Source organism: Ceratotherium simum, chromosome 22 (assembly GCF_057802395.1).
Source record: "Ceratotherium simum simum isolate JZ-2026a chromosome 22, ASM5780239v1, whole genome shotgun sequence".
Lineage (NCBI taxonomy): Eukaryota > Metazoa > Chordata > Mammalia > Perissodactyla > Rhinocerotidae > Ceratotherium > Ceratotherium simum.
This window is the reverse complement of record NC_141921.1, coordinates 31,205,807-31,220,668: the sequence shown is the minus strand read 5'-3', so window position 1 is coordinate 31,220,668 and position 14,862 is coordinate 31,205,807. Positions and strand designations below refer to the sequence as shown.

Below are 14,862 nucleotides of genomic sequence, written 5' to 3'. Positions count from 1 at the left end.
TCTAGTTAAAGCGTGGGGCAAAGCCCACAGTGCAGGGTGGGAGTGGTGGGTGCCTGAGTGGAGGCCCGAGAAAGTGCTGTGGGAGCTCTCTGGGCAGGAGGAGGTGGGCTGGGTGGAATCAGGGAAGGCTGCGGGGGGAGGTGGACCTTGAAGAAGGTGTGGGCTTTGAGTATGCCCAGATGCAGAGACGCTTTCTCGGCGAGGAGACCACACATGCAAATGTATGGAGGCAGGAGCGTGCAACACGTGTCCAGGAAGCAGAGCTTGGCAGGAGGTGAGATTAGCCAGATCCTTTAAAGTTAGACCCAAAAGGCCTCACTCCCTTTGCTGCGTGAGTACTGAGAGCCATTGCAGGTTCCTGAGCTGGGGAGGGACACAGTTGGATCTGGTTTTAGGAAGACAGGTCAGGCAACAGTGTACAGGGTGAATCGGAGGGGAAGGGAGGGAGTCCTGGAGGGAAGAAGACTCTTTGGCAGCAGGTGCACGCCCAGGTCAGGGGTGGTGATGGCGTCAGCAGCAAACACAGGTGGGGCCCATGTGACACTTCTCCTTTAAGTTGAGCCAAGGGTTTTGCAAACTGCAGTCTCATGCCCACATTGCCCTGCAGGACAGGGAGAGGCCAGTAATGCAGGAGCACTGCAAGGCCTCAGTGACTGCAGAAGACTTTGTGGAGGAGCTGCCCAGGGCCAGTCAGGGGCAAGGAAGACCACACTTTTGTTTATTGGGTTAAGCTCACATGTACCCCGCATTGTGCTAGCTCCTTTCCATCCCCTGCCCCATTTAACCCTCCCTGCAGCCTTTTGAGGTAGGTCCTAGTGTCATCCCCAGTTTGCAGATGAGGAACATGAGGCTCAGAGAGGTACGGTGACTTGCCCTGGCACACAGCTAGTATGTGATGGAGCCAGGATTTGAACCTGCATCTCCCTGGCCAGGCCAGTGTTTCAAGGTGAGCTAAGGGACCCCAGAAATAAGAACAATGAACTGATTTTTCAAGGACGTACTCTCAGGTCCTTGGACAGGGCATGTATATGATGCATTTATTCTGGCTCAGGAGCCTGCAGTGGCTCCCCAGTACCCCAGCCCAGTGGTCTTAACTTCATTTTACAGATGAGAACTTTGACACTTAGAGCAGATGTGTTGCTGGCCCGAGCTGGGATTTGGACCCAGAGCTATGTTCTTTCAACACACCTCGCTGCCTCCTGCCCTGGCAGGAAGGGGGAGGAGAGGAGGTCCTTTGTGAACAGGAAGGGTTCAGAGCTGGAGCTGGGGGAGTGGGCCTATCTGGAACCTGCCCCAGGCCCAGGCCCAGTGAAGCTTCCAAGCTGGCTGCCTGACTTTCTGTGCCCCGTTGGCTTTTTGCTTGTAAATCATGGGCCTGTTTACTGAATGGGCCTGTGTCTTTTTCCCAGGGGAGCTGCTGAAGGCCAGCTGCAGGTGCAGATAGAGTTGAATTTGAGATAAGGCCTTCTCTCCTGCCTGGCCTGGCCACTGGGTAACCTCTAGCCTGGAATGAAAGGCTTTCCAATAAGTGCCTTGCTGGCCCGCAGCCCAGCTGTGTGGTAGGTGGAGACGGCAGTGAGAGATCAACCGAGAGGAGTCAGGAACCTGAGAGCAGGGCAGAACCTTGCCAACAGATCTCTTAGCAAGCTGCCTTCTCAGCCGGCTGCCTCTGGAGTATTTGGGAAGGAGAGCTGGTCACGAGGAGCCCTCGCTGCCCTCCTGGCCCGGCCGAGGCCCCGGGGCCTCTGGGCTCGGGCTCAGCCAGGGGAAGGAGGGCCAGTGGGCTGAAAACACCAGGCAGCCCAGGGCAGGATTTGGAAATCAGATACTGGCCGCCTCTCCCTTGGCCTTGAAGAATGAACAGCTTGGACTGCTCCTTGAGCCTTCACTGACCAGAGCGGCCTCCTCCCCCCAGCAGGGGTGGGGTAGGGTTACAATCAGACCCGAAATTGTTTTCACAGGGAATTGAGAGGTGACTCGTTGTGGAAAACACATCACACTTGGCCCAGGCTGGGGTGCCACTCCTCCTCTGGTCTTTTCTTGGGCATGTCCCAACCCCTCTCTGGGGTTATCTATGAAATTTAGGGGTAGGGCAGCAGGATCTTTAAAATCCCTCCAGGACCTTAAAAAATCAGGTCTGAGACCCTGTGGTATAAGAGGAAAGGTGCTAGCTTCAGAGCGAGGAGTGTGGACAAAAGGCTGGCGCACTGTGGCCTGGGTGTGTCCCAGTCTGTGTCCTTCTGAGGTGCATCAGTGTCCCCGTGCCCGAGCACCTTGGAGGGTAAAGCGTTCCCATGAACCACGTCCAGGCCTTGGCACCTACAGGGAAGCAACCAGGATAAACAGGGAAGGGATCACCTTTGGCTTTGGGTATGTTTTCCTACCAATCCTTCAGTGTGGGGGGGTTGACATTCTGGAAATTCACTTCAACCCAAATACTGAGGCCATCCGGGAACGCATGACTCCCTCAGGATGCCCCTGCTTCCCCAGCCCTCCCCTCCTTCCTCTCGTCCTTGCAAACCCTCCCTTCTGGAAATGGATTCTTGAACCTCCAGCCTTATCTTTCTCCCAACTTCTACCTGATCTCCCTCCCATCCTTTTCCAGGCCGTGCCCGTTATCCAACCTTGCCCGGCCAGAGAGGCGGGTAAGTGTTTGAGTTTCAGAAGGATTCTCTGCCTGCAAAGTCACCACAAGTGAGCGGTGAGCGAAGCACTAATTAAGGAGATTAGGCGCTAACTCTGAACGCAGGAGTGCCCGCAAAGCCTGTGCTTCAGACTCAAGTGGGGCTCAGCGCTGTCAGGGAGCTCTCGAGTTCTTCTGGGGGGTGGTGGAGTCTATCGTACTCACTGCTTTGAGCCTCTGCAAGGAGGACTGTGAAGGAACAGTGACTCCTCTTAAGCTCATTCTGGTCCCTAAAGAAAACTGCTGCTGCCTGCAATGACTGTAGTTGTAAGCAGTTTGTGGGAGGCAGGTTCCTCTTCCAGGAAGCCCTCCAGATGGCACCAGGCACATCTCTTTCTCCCTCCCTTCCTCCTTTACAGTGCTCTCCACTCAGGCTCTGGTTGTGCCATGTGGGGAGGTCATCATCACTCTCCTGCCCGGTCTGTGTTGTGGAAAACTGTCATTTTGCACAATGATCTCAGCCTTTACTTCTAGGACAACAGTGTAAGGCCCAGGGGCAGGGGCCGGGCCTTGAAGTTTGTGCTTTGTATACTCATCGTCCTAGAGTGGCCACAAAATCGTTGGTTTGTGCATTTGTTGGGTTTCTTTGCCTGAACTTTCTTTCCTTTTTTTCCTTCAACGGAAATAAATTTCTGGTTATAAAAATAATCCATGAGCTGAAGAAATCAAAAAGCACCTGTAATCGCAGCACGGGGTGATAACCACTGAATTGCATCCTGCCAGACTAGTTCTGTGCAGGCTCATGCACATTTGGCATACAATAAAGAAATTATACTGTGTTTTTTTTCGTTTTTCAACCAACTTTTTTTTTTAGCTTAACAGAGCCCATGGATATCTCCCCAGTTAACACACAATTTATATAACTAATCCCTATTATTGGACTTGGAGTTTATCCCAACTTTTCCCCATTATATATGGTATTGTGATAAATACCTTCCTGGATAACTATTTATGAACATCTTCATTTTTTTTCTTAGAATAAAATAAGGAATGGAATTGAAAAGTCAGAGGACTTGCACATTTGTTCAGCTTTTGTAGGCCAAATGCCAGTTCAGCCTCCCCCCAGCATCACAGAAAAGTGGCAGGTGCCCACCTGGTGCTGATGGTTGATTTACTGACGGATATAAGAGTGGACCAAGTTCTAGGAAGTGGCTCAGCCCATGAACGTGGTCTTCCAGGCTGCCACCTGCTCTTTGCTGCCTTGAGGAGGAAGCAGCCCTCGGGGGGACTCTGGGTCCTGGACTCGCCTTCAAAGTCTGGTGGCACTGGAGTCTCCCTGGGTCGTGCCTGGGCCAGCCGTGGCCTTGGAGCCTGTCCAGGCATTAGAGGGGGCCCTGGGAATGGTGGCTTGTGTGGTTGGGGATGGAAAGGGTAAGAATGACCCTGGTCATGCCTTCGATCCTCCGTGCCTGCAGGAGGCCTCAGCGGGGCGACGGTCATTGACTCCCTTGATACCCTCTACCTCATGGGGCTGAAGGAGGAGTTCCAGGAGGCCAAGGCCTGGGTTGAAGAGAGCTTCCACCTGAACGTGGTGAGTCAGAGATCCTCGGGGTGTTAAGGCCAAAAGGGGCCCAAGAGGTCAGCGGCCAGCTCCATCCTGTCATCTCTGAGACCCAGAGACGTGGAGGCTCTGGCCCCAGGCTGCACAGCAGAGCAGTCACTCCATGCCGAGTGCCCTCCCCTAAGACCAGCCTTAAGGTAGGGGACGTCCCCCCAGCCCTGGCCGGCCCATGAGTATTCACCAGCCTGTTCTCCTTCCCTGGGAGGAAAGATACCCATGACCGTTCCTGCCCCTCCCTGGGGTGCCAGGCATATTGTTCACACCCAGGAAGTGCCTTCTAGGGCTGAGTCTGTCACACAGAACAGCAGCAACAGGGGAGGTGACTCTGTGGAGGGGAGAAGGGGCTTATCTGCTCAGAGCTGCTCTAACCTGGAGCCCCCTGTGCTGCCCTCCTGAGAGAGGGGGTGGGGGCCATCTGGTTAGAGACCACGACCAGGTCCGGGACCCTCTTGGTTTCCAGCCTCATAGGCATCCCTGGTCAGGAACCAGGGCTTTGGGGAGGGGATGTGACTGGACGGTACAAAAGCCTTAAATACCAGACCCCAACCCCCTTGGTCTCCTAGCCCGGAGTGAAGTAAGGGATCCATCCTGGAGGTCTCAGCTCACCATGGGAAGAGGCTGCTTAGATGGATTTGGGGAGCAAGAAGTGGAGACAGATGGGGGGAAGGTCACAACAGAATGCACTGGCAGGCTCCATCTGGTGCTCCCTGAGGGATAGTCCCAGTGTGAATGGGGACAGCTCCTGCAGCCCATGGCAGAATTGAGGCCAGTGTCAGCACAGAGCAGGGCAGGGGGACAAACCTGGGAAAGTCTGGAAAGCAACACCACAGGAGAGCTTCCCTGGCTCAGCTCGCAGCCTGGGAAAGTCCTTAGCCTCCCTGAGCCTTAGTTTCCCCAACTCTAAGACGGGAAGGCCACAACAGCAACAATGATCGTGCCTACCTCGCAGGCTTGGAGCATTAACTCCCATGGAGGGTTGTAACAAGCGTTTGTAACCCTGTAAAGTCTGATACAGATGTAACAGGGTGCCAGCATCATCATCATCACTATGATTATTTTGAGGCTGGTTATGACTTCCAGAAGTCAGTGTGAGGCGAGGAAGTTTAGGATCCCCCCATTTCCTGCTGTATCGAGTGGGAAAAAGGCAGAGGTGGGAGGAGGAACGAGTGTCTTCATAGGCCCAGCTTGTCCCCTATGCAGATGGTCGACAGAGAGTGGGCACCAGGCAGCTGCCCAAGGTGCCAGGTGGTGGCAGGGCCAGGGGAGCCTGGGGATGTTCAGGCAGACTGGGGCAGGTTAGGGAGTGTCCCTGGAAGAAAGCAAGATGTGGTCGCTACCCATCCCTGAGAGTTGGCTTTCTCATCTGAAAAATGGGAGTGATGACCTCCCCCAGCACTGTAAGGCAAAAGGAGAGAGTGGCTTCGAAGTGTTCTGTCAATGGAAAAACTCTCCCAGATAAGGGATGATGGTTGTTATCAGTAATAAAAGACCTGATGTGGGAGGCGCCCCAGGGGAGCCCTCGGGGGCAGGGGAGGTGATAACAGGCGTCATTATGGAGCCAGGCTGCACAGGCCGGCACCTCACCTGCACCACTTGGTGTCACACATCCGCCCTGCACGGGAGGTACTGTCAGCTATGTTCTACAGATAAAAGAAACTCGGCAGGGAAAGGCTAAATATCTTGCCTGAAGTCCCACAGCCAAGTAAGTGGCTCAGGTGGGATTTTGACCCACCTGGCGTGATGCCCCAACACCCTGATTTGCAGTCCAGACTTCAGAAAGAAAATATCCTCCAGAGCCGGGGCTGAGAAATCGCCGTTACCTACAAGGCTCTGCCCCGAACCCTGCCTCTCAGCCTGGCCTGCCCTGTCTGCCCCAGAGCCTCCTCTGAGAACCTTCTGCTTGTCCTGTCACCCCGATGAAGGGCCACACCACCCTCCTGCTGAGCCCAGGAGCTCCCTCAGGGAGGGGAGGTGGCCGGACTAGAGGAGGAGGTGCCTCCCCTCAGGCTAAGCTTCAGCCAGCAGCTCCCCACCCAGTTCCTGAGCTCCTTGGAGAACAGCCAGGCATAACTTCGCTCCGATGGCCTCGGGCAAGGGCTGGGGAAGGAAGCCAAGCCCAGTGTTTATTTGGAATGCTGTAAATGTGCAGTAGCGGCTGCCAAGCAGGTGTTGATCCCTCTTGCCTTTTGCTCTGAAAACCGCCATGGAGCATAGCCTAGCCTGCTGGGCTAGACCCCAGAGCCCGGCGCAGGTGTAGCCAGATCAGCAGGGTAGGGGGGGCAGTGGCCAGAGTAACCTGTTTCAAGGGCCTGGCTGTCCCTGGGAGCCCTGCAGGCAAATCACAAGTGTCCCCACTGCCCTCCCCACTTCTTTCTGCCCTGCAGAGCGGAGAAGCATCCTTGTTTGAGGTGAACATCCGGTACATCGGAGGCCTCCTCTCAGCCTTCTACCTGACAGGAGAAGAGGTGAGTTGGCCCTTCGAGGCCCCTGGACCATCCAGGCTGGAAAGGACTTTGGAGAACATCCAATCCCACGCCCTCATTTCACCAATGAGGAATCAGGGATTCAAGGGGATTTGCCCAGGGCCACCCATGTCCCCCTGTGTCCCCCTGCGTCCCCCTGCCCACCTCCATCGTGCCACCTGCAGAATCTTCCTCCTCTTCTGTGTGATACTTCTATCCTGCTGCCCAGGTGTGCCTAACTGGCTCCCACAGTTGGTAGTAAATTCTCTAAGGGCAACAATTGCGTCTGTTCACACCATCCACGCAACTCCACGCGTGGAACCCAGCAATATCTGGGCTCGGTACGGGCTTGTAGAGCTGCTGGACTGGTTTTTGCAGGTGTTGGTTATCCGCACTGATAAAGCCAAGACCATTATTTCACCATTTCCACTCCTGGGGCCCCTTGGCCTTGTCCTACGGCACAGCCACCCCTTGCTCTCCCCTCCTGGGCCAGCCACCAGCCAGACACCAGCTCCGGGTCTCACAGGAGCAACAGGGGAGATGGGGCAGCCATTGCTGGTCACGTGTTGTAAATGCAAGGCCTTGGCCCCAGGTGGGCTGCTTTGGCTTCCAGAAGGAGGGCTGTGAAGTGACGTGAGAAGGCAGAGCCCTGGGCACGGAGTCAGAAAACCTGGGCCTCATCCCCATCCCACCCCCGCCTGTGACCTTGAGCAACACCCTTCTCCCATCCCTTGGCCTCACTTCCTTCCCCTCCAGGGGGATGGTCCTAATCCCCCTTGGGTCAAAGAGCTCTTGTGAAATGGGACAGGAGAGAAAGGGTTTGACCCCAGGGCTGACCTGCTGCAAAGCTCATATTCTCTGCACTGCAAGAGAATTTTGAGAAGCACAGACCTCCGTAGAAATGGGAGGCTTCCTCATCCCCTCGTGAGCTCGCGTGAAAGCACAGCCCGAGGACCTGGGGGTGAGGTTGGCCGAGTCCCCAGGACGTGGGTCACTGGTCAGTTGTGTTCCCCGTTACCCAGAGGGGCCGCGCTGCTCAGCACAACCACTGCTCTGTCCACCGAGAGAGAAATAATTGTCCTGCCCTCTGCCGGTGGTAGAGCCTGGAGGTGAGGAGAGCAAAAAGCCCTCTTCACCTCGAGGGCTATTGTCTGAGCAAGTTATTTCCCTTCCCTTCAACTTTAGGCAGAATCAGCTGAAGCCAAGGGTTTAGTGGTAACAGGCACGCTTTTTATCTCTACAGTGGCTTCGGGCCTCTTTCCATCAAGCATAATCTCCTCAGCAGAGACTACTGGTTGTACCAATTTGTCCCCAAACAATTGTAGATGGGAGCCCTCGACTGTGAGCCACCCGAGGCCTGAATTTCATTTGAAAACCCCTGCACAGGAAAATGACATATGGAGCAGAAAAAGGCATCTGTGTTCTTCACGGGCACTTGCCCAGCCTCGCGTCCAGGTCGTGGGAGGTGGACATGGGATGTGGGGAAGGAGGAGGGAGCGATGCAGCTCGGGGCTCACAGGGGTTGGTGGGGTGCCAGCAATTCAGAAAGGAGCTGGTGCTCCTCAGACCTGATACTTGTCCCTGCCCTCCCTTCTCTGAGGGTGTCTGTGATTCTGAGAACTTGTTTTGAGGCCTTGGCTCCCCAGAAGGGACCATCAGCCTGGCTTTCCAGGATGCAGACCAGACACGGGGTGTGGATAGGAGCACGAGTGGCTTAGAAGTGGTTCAGAAGGCCCAAAGAGAGGCCCTGGTGGCTCAGAATCCCTGAGCGGGCAGCCTGAGGTTATCAGCCTGAGTCCTCCAGCCACGCCTTCCTGATTGCTCTCTGTCCCGTGTGTGCACAGTCTCATTGTTGCTCAAACAGCCCATGAGGTGCGTATTGTCACTGAATTGCAGTTATGGAAACTGAGACTTTGAGAGAAGTAACTTGCTCAGGTCCCACAGTCTCTGAGGGCTGCGTTGGGTCGACTTCTGACCCTGTGGCCTCTCTGCCATTGGCCTGGGTTGCAGCCTGTCACCTCAGTCACACTGGACTGAGGCTTTCCTCCTCACACAGTGGATGACTATGGAGTGGGTCTTTCCATTTTTAAAATTTCCCACGAATATTTGTGGAATGAATAGTAAAGGAGACCCCACACCCCTTCCTGGGCTGAGGGCTTTCTTTGCTTTGGAGGAAACCTATGGGGGGAGAAGCCCTTGCTGGGTAGGCCAGCCCTACCAAGACTCCTGCGAGAATAACAAGCATAGCCACAGCACTTTACAGTTTATATAGCACATTCACTTATATACATCCTCTCATTTGATTTCTAGAAGAACCGTGTGAAGCAGCCAGGGCACAGGTCAGTGTTTCGTTGTGCAGATGAGGCTCAGAGACAGTACATGGCTCACCCAAGGTCACACAGGTGCTAAGTGGGAAGATGTGAACCTGGGCTCTGACTCCTTTCCAATCTACAAAATATAATTCTTGCTGGTTTCTCTCACCTTTGTTCTGGAGCCACTGGGCCTCTGCCCGTTGCTTACCATGGCTGTCTGAGGCCGTATCTCTCTGTGTTGGAAAGGCAGCTTGGTATCTTGGAAAAGAGCCACTTAATAGCTCCACAACTTTGGGCCAATTGCTTCTCTGGAGACTCAGTTTTGTCATCCTCCGACTGGGTCAACACCTTCCCCACCAGGCTGTTGCAAGGATTGAGGATCATATAGATAAGACCTGGCACACTTCCTCACTTCCAAAATGATAAGGGGGACCGCTGTTCTTCTGCTCCCAGTGGTATCACTCCTGTGCACACACACTCACTCAGCACCCTCTGTGGGCTGGTTGAGACCCTGCAGTGCTGCCAGCAGCAGGGCCCTCCAAAGGAGGAGACCTGGTTTGCTAGCAGAGAGGAGCATTTAAGAAGAGTTGGCTCAGAGTCCTCAGGGCAGAGGGCAGCCAGACAGGTGCCTGGAGCCTCAGCATCTGGGTTCAGGTTCTGGGGGGTTCCTTTGTGCCTCTGTGCTCAGCCTCCCTGGGGGTCAAATGAGGATATCAGGAGCCTCAGATAAGAGCCCTTTGTTGTTGCTAAACCCGTGGCTTCTGGAGTGACACGAGGCTTTGGAATCTGGACTCTAGACAAGCTCCCCCGGGGATTCTGACGTGGCTGGCCCTTGTGCCCATTTCTGGGACCCACTTTCTGGCACTGGACATTAATCTTCTCTCGCCCATCACTGCCAGGCCTTGGGTGCTGTTCTTCCCTCTCGCCCCCTCCCTCCTTAAGTAAGAACCACACCTGCCCCTCCCAGGCCTCTAATCCTCGCCCATGGAATGGTCGCAAACTCCTCCCCCACTGCGGTCCCTAAACGGCCGCCTCAGCATTTTTAAATTGCAGGTGTTGTGGGGGGACCTCAAGACTTTGTTTTGCAACGACCATGCAGGAGGGTCAGCAAACTGGGTCACCCTCCAGAACTGAAAGAAAACATATGTTGTCCCACCAGGAGCAGTTGCTTAGGGACTTGCATCTCATCTTTTAAAAGATAACGTTTATTGTGGGATTGTTTTTATTATAAAAATAGCACAGAAAACAGAGATAAGCCAAAAGAAGAAAATAAAAATCCTATGAGCCTACCACTCCGAGGAGACCGTTGTTCATATTTTGGTGGATTTTCTTCCCATCCTTTCCTCGTGCATCTGTGTATGTAATTTTTACGAAAGTTGAATTACGCTATTTTGAAATGTTTTTCTTTTAATAGATTATAAACCCTTTCTTTGCTATTTTTAAATATTCTTCTACAGCATCATTCCAGTGGCTATATGGTCTTCCGTTGCTTGGATAAGCTGTAATTTAACCACTTCCCAATTGTTTGATATTTAGAGTATTTCCATTGTTTCCACTATTCTAAACAATACTAGAATAAATAGACATAAAGTTAAATCTTTACAACATCCTTGGTTATTTACTGCCTTAGAATAAATTCCTAGGAGGGAAACTGCTGAGTCAGAAGGTCCCAGGGCCTTTTGAATGAATCAGAAGGACAGTTTGAGGGGGTCAGAGCCTCGGGCAGGGGTCCCGCAGCCTGGGACCTCCTTGTGGCTGGCTCCCTTGCCATCACGTGGGTGGTTTGGGACGAGCCATTCACCTTCTCCATTCATTCCCTCTGTAAAATGGGAACAGTGGGCAGAGTCAGGTGTCAAGGGGAAAGGCTCTCCCCTGGTTTTACACGGCGGGAGGCAGTGGTTTGCTGAGAGGCACACAGAAGCCAAGTTGTGGGGTAAAGACCGGCTCTTTATGCTCTGTCCAAATGCATTTCCCGCATGCTCAGCCTGTCACGCGATGTCCTGGTCCCGCGGTGCCGGTAGGCACTGACCATTGGTGACTAGCTGCCCTGACGGCTTCACCTTCCCAGTAGTCACCCTGACCCGTGACGGTCACTGAGCCTTAATCATAGTCCTGACACTCTGGTAAGGGCTTTACAACTATTATCTAATTTTCATTCCTCCCAACAACCCTCTGAGGAAGGCAATATTGTCCTCATTTTATGAACAAGGTAATTGAGGCTCAGAGAGAGATGCCCCCTGCGGCCACGAGGCAGGAATTCGTGCAGCCAGGTCCACATCCAGGCCCTGTCTGACCCCAGAGCCTAATGCAGTGCAGCCTCCCCTCTGGGCCCGCGGTGTTGGTGGGTTTATCTGCCAGCGGGAGCAGCTTCTTGCAGTGATGGAGCCCTGCCCGGCTGGGATTCATAATGCCCTTTGACCCTTCCAGGTGTTCCGAATAAAGGCCATCAAGCTGGGAGAGAAACTCCTGCCGGCCTTCAACACCCCCACGGGAATCCCAAAAGGCGTTGTGAACTTCAAAAGGTAGGATGCCTTCCGGTTTCCCACTTGCGGCTTCGGCTGTGTCTGCGTGGAGACTGAGGCACAGAGAGAGGACGATACAGCCTTGGGAATCACAGCGAGTCGGGGCGCCGTGAAAACTAGCCTTAGCCAGGGGCTCTCCTGGGCTGGTGTTTGTCACCAAACCTAGTTCTCGGGGTTTAGGCCACACAAGCCTGATCTTCCGGGGGTGGGGAGGAGGCAGCTCTTCCTCTGTGATCGTCCCACTATGCTGCCTTGACCCCCAGCCCTCCGGGTGTGCCCCAGCCACCCTAGCTCTGATCAGGAGCCAATAGACACGTCACACCCTCCCACGAGGAGGTACCCAAAACTACTAGTGGGTCTCAGGACCCTGGGCCAAGGGACCCCTGGTCTGCTGACCCTCACCCTCAGCCCCCGGCAGGGCTGGGTCTCAGGAACCCAGTGTCAGAACCCAGAGGGGCTTCTGGGAGTGTCAAGCCCACGGAGGCTCAGACCCTGGCCGAGGTCACATAAGCCAGTAACTGACCATTCCAGGACACAAACCAGGACTTCCAACTCCATTTTAGTAATAATATTTATTGGAATTTTCCCCTCTATAAAAATAATAAATTCTCATTGCAGAAAATGTGGATTATACCAAAAGTGTTGGATAAGACCAAAAAAGTCGCATGTGGTTCCACTAATCAGAGCAGCCCTGGTAACGTTTCTTTCTACTGGCTCTGTTTTAAAACATTGATTTTTATTGGCCGCTTCCCTCATTCCCTTCCCGACCTGTTGCTTAACTCAGTGTGTGAACCAGTCTTTCTGGGCAGTCACTAAGTGACAGAATGGTGGAGTGGAAGGGACCTCGGGGGACACAGCTAGAGAAGAGTGAGCCAGGGCTGCAGCTCGGTCCAGCTCCAAAGCCTGCAGGGCGCTACCTTCCCCCCGACTCCCCTTGCTGCCTCCCTCCCTCTCGTGGGGGTGGGAGTGTATTTATAGCCACTCATTTCCCAGATGTGGCGGCTGAGGCCCAGAGAGGGGAAGGGACGGGGTCAGAGTTGAGAACTAATGGTCCAGGCAGCTTTAAGACCCGTTGAGGAGCAGGAATCTTGGCCTGGCCCTTGCTTGCCTTCCCTCACTCTGTTCCTCCGATTCCCTTTCTCTCTCAGCTTCCCTGGCCATCGAAGCCCAGCTCAAAGGCCACCTTTACCACTGAGCAGAAGCGTCTTAGCCTCTCCTGGCCTCCGGAGAGGCGTTGCTTCCTTGTGGCCCCGTCACACTCACCTTCATGTTCCCCCACTGGCCTGGGAGCTTCTCCAGGGCAGGAACCACATCCAGTTCTTGCTCATTTCTGCGACAAATATTCGTGCTAGGTGCTGCGTGCAGGATAAAAGATTGATAACCACCCTGTTCCTACCATTTATTGAGCAACTACTATGTGCCTGGCACTGTGCTGAGGGTTTCTGTTCATTCCCTCACCAGACATACTCCTCACAGCCATCCTTTGAGGACAGGTGTTTATAGCTAATAGCTCTCAGAGAAATGAAGTCTGCCCAAGGTCTTATAGCTAATAGGGAATGGGGCTAAGATTTAAAACCGTTTTGTTACAGATTGAAAGCTCTGTTCTTGACACCTGCCTGGCCCTCCCTCAGACAGGAGCTCTGCTGCCCCTGTGCTGCGTGGAGCAGACCCCAGGAGACATTGCAGAAGGCCCCCGCTGTGGGGCCATCCTCAAGGCTCTCCTACAACCCTAGGCCTGGGAGAAAGGCTGTCATATTTCCATCGCACTGGACTTCCCTGCTGCATCCTGAAGTGATGTCTTATCTCAGGGCTCTCAATCCAACAGTAGCCTCAGCCAGCTGCCTGGGAGGGAAGGAGGGTGCTGGAAGGAGGCAGGGGTCCTGGGCTCCCTCTCTATCCCGGGGAGGTCCCACTTTAGGTCTGCTCGGCCTCAATTGCTTCACCATCCTGTCTTGGGCCTTGCAAAGAGGAGGGACCAGGCCTGCTCAGCATCTTCACTGCCTCTGTGGTCCGGAAGCATTCCTGGGGGTGACCTCACTTAAGTCTCACTGTGGTCCGCAGAGGGGCCCTCAGGGCCAGTTGAATCCTGTCCCAGGGTTGCCTCCTCAGAGCTGGACACATGGATCTCTGCTCAGATTCCTCTCCCGCGAACACTGACCCTGGAGAAACACGGCCAGCTGTTATGGAGCCGAGACACAAACACACTGTCTTTCCGGCTCCCTCACCCGGATCCAGCTTCTCAGGCCTCACTGCCCCGTGTCTGGGGTAGGACCTCGGCTCAGGCATCTCGCCCTTCTCTGTGTGTGGCACCACCCACCCCCAGGCCCTACAAACCACAGCCCTGCCTGTCTGCCCTACCCATGTCCCTCAGAGCCCAGACCCGATGCTGACATTTCCAATGAAGACAGTGCACTTATTTTGAGGCTGTTTGCATGCTGTCAGTGCCGTATACATTATGTATGTATATGCATATTTCTTGCAACACCTTCCTTTCATTTTCTGAGTAAGAGAGTCTGCTGCTAAAAATGCCTCCCTGTTCCACCAGGGAGAACATCAGGGGTGTATATGCCTGCGTGGCACTGAGTGTGCCCTTTGGAGAGGGCCTGCTGGTGGGAGCTGGGTCACACACTGCCATCCCTGCTGCGGGCGGGGCTGGCCTGGGCAGCTCTGAGGGCATGACGAGATGTGGGTCCCAGCAGGAGGGGTAGATAGCTAGGCCCTGGCCCAGAACTGCCCGGGGAGGACCCTGAGAGGAGGTGGGCCCGAGTGAGCATGACTGCTCCTCCTCCCTGGTGGGAGGTGTGTCCGTGCAGGCTGGCCGGGGAGGCAGAGGCCGGGACAGCATGACCCGTGACCTGCAGGGACCACTGGACTATCTGGGAGAGTGGCAGCGGCCAGTCTAAGGACCCCTGCAGCTGACTCAGTCTCTCACTCGCTCACTCACACACACACCCTCACACACACATACACAATCTACTGCCACCCATTCACATCATAAAGGCTCAGACACACAAACTCACCTTTGTCACACACACTCGTATCTGTGCATGTGCGCACACATTCACACGCAAATATGCATTACACCTGCCTGCTCCTGCCACACGCAGATATACACGTCTTAATAATTGTTAACATTTACTGAGCGTTCACTGTGTGCCAGGCACAATGTGAGCACGTGATGTGGCTCCTCTCCTTTCAACCTCACAACGACACGTGGACCCCATTTTACCCAGTGAAGGAACTGAGGCTCGGAGAGGTGAGATAACTTACCCAGGGTCACACAGCAGCAAAGCGAAGTTAGAGTTAGAATCCAGGTCTGTCT

The 14,862-nt window shown here is 54.3% G+C and overlaps 1 protein-coding gene across 1 annotated transcript in view; it reads left to right on the top strand.

Moving 5' to 3' along the window:
- Positions 1 to 14,862, top strand: part of MAN1C1 (mannosidase alpha class 1C member 1) — a 137,553-nt gene that overhangs the window by 99,469 nt on the left and 23,222 nt on the right. Inside the window, exons 3-5 of the mRNA XM_004425752.3 lie at positions 4,099 to 4,214; positions 6,629 to 6,709; positions 11,446 to 11,540. Coding sequence (XP_004425809.2) covers positions 4,099 to 4,214; positions 6,629 to 6,709; positions 11,446 to 11,540 — 292 coding nt within the window. The remainder of the gene's footprint in view (positions 1 to 4,098; positions 4,215 to 6,628; positions 6,710 to 11,445; positions 11,541 to 14,862) is intronic.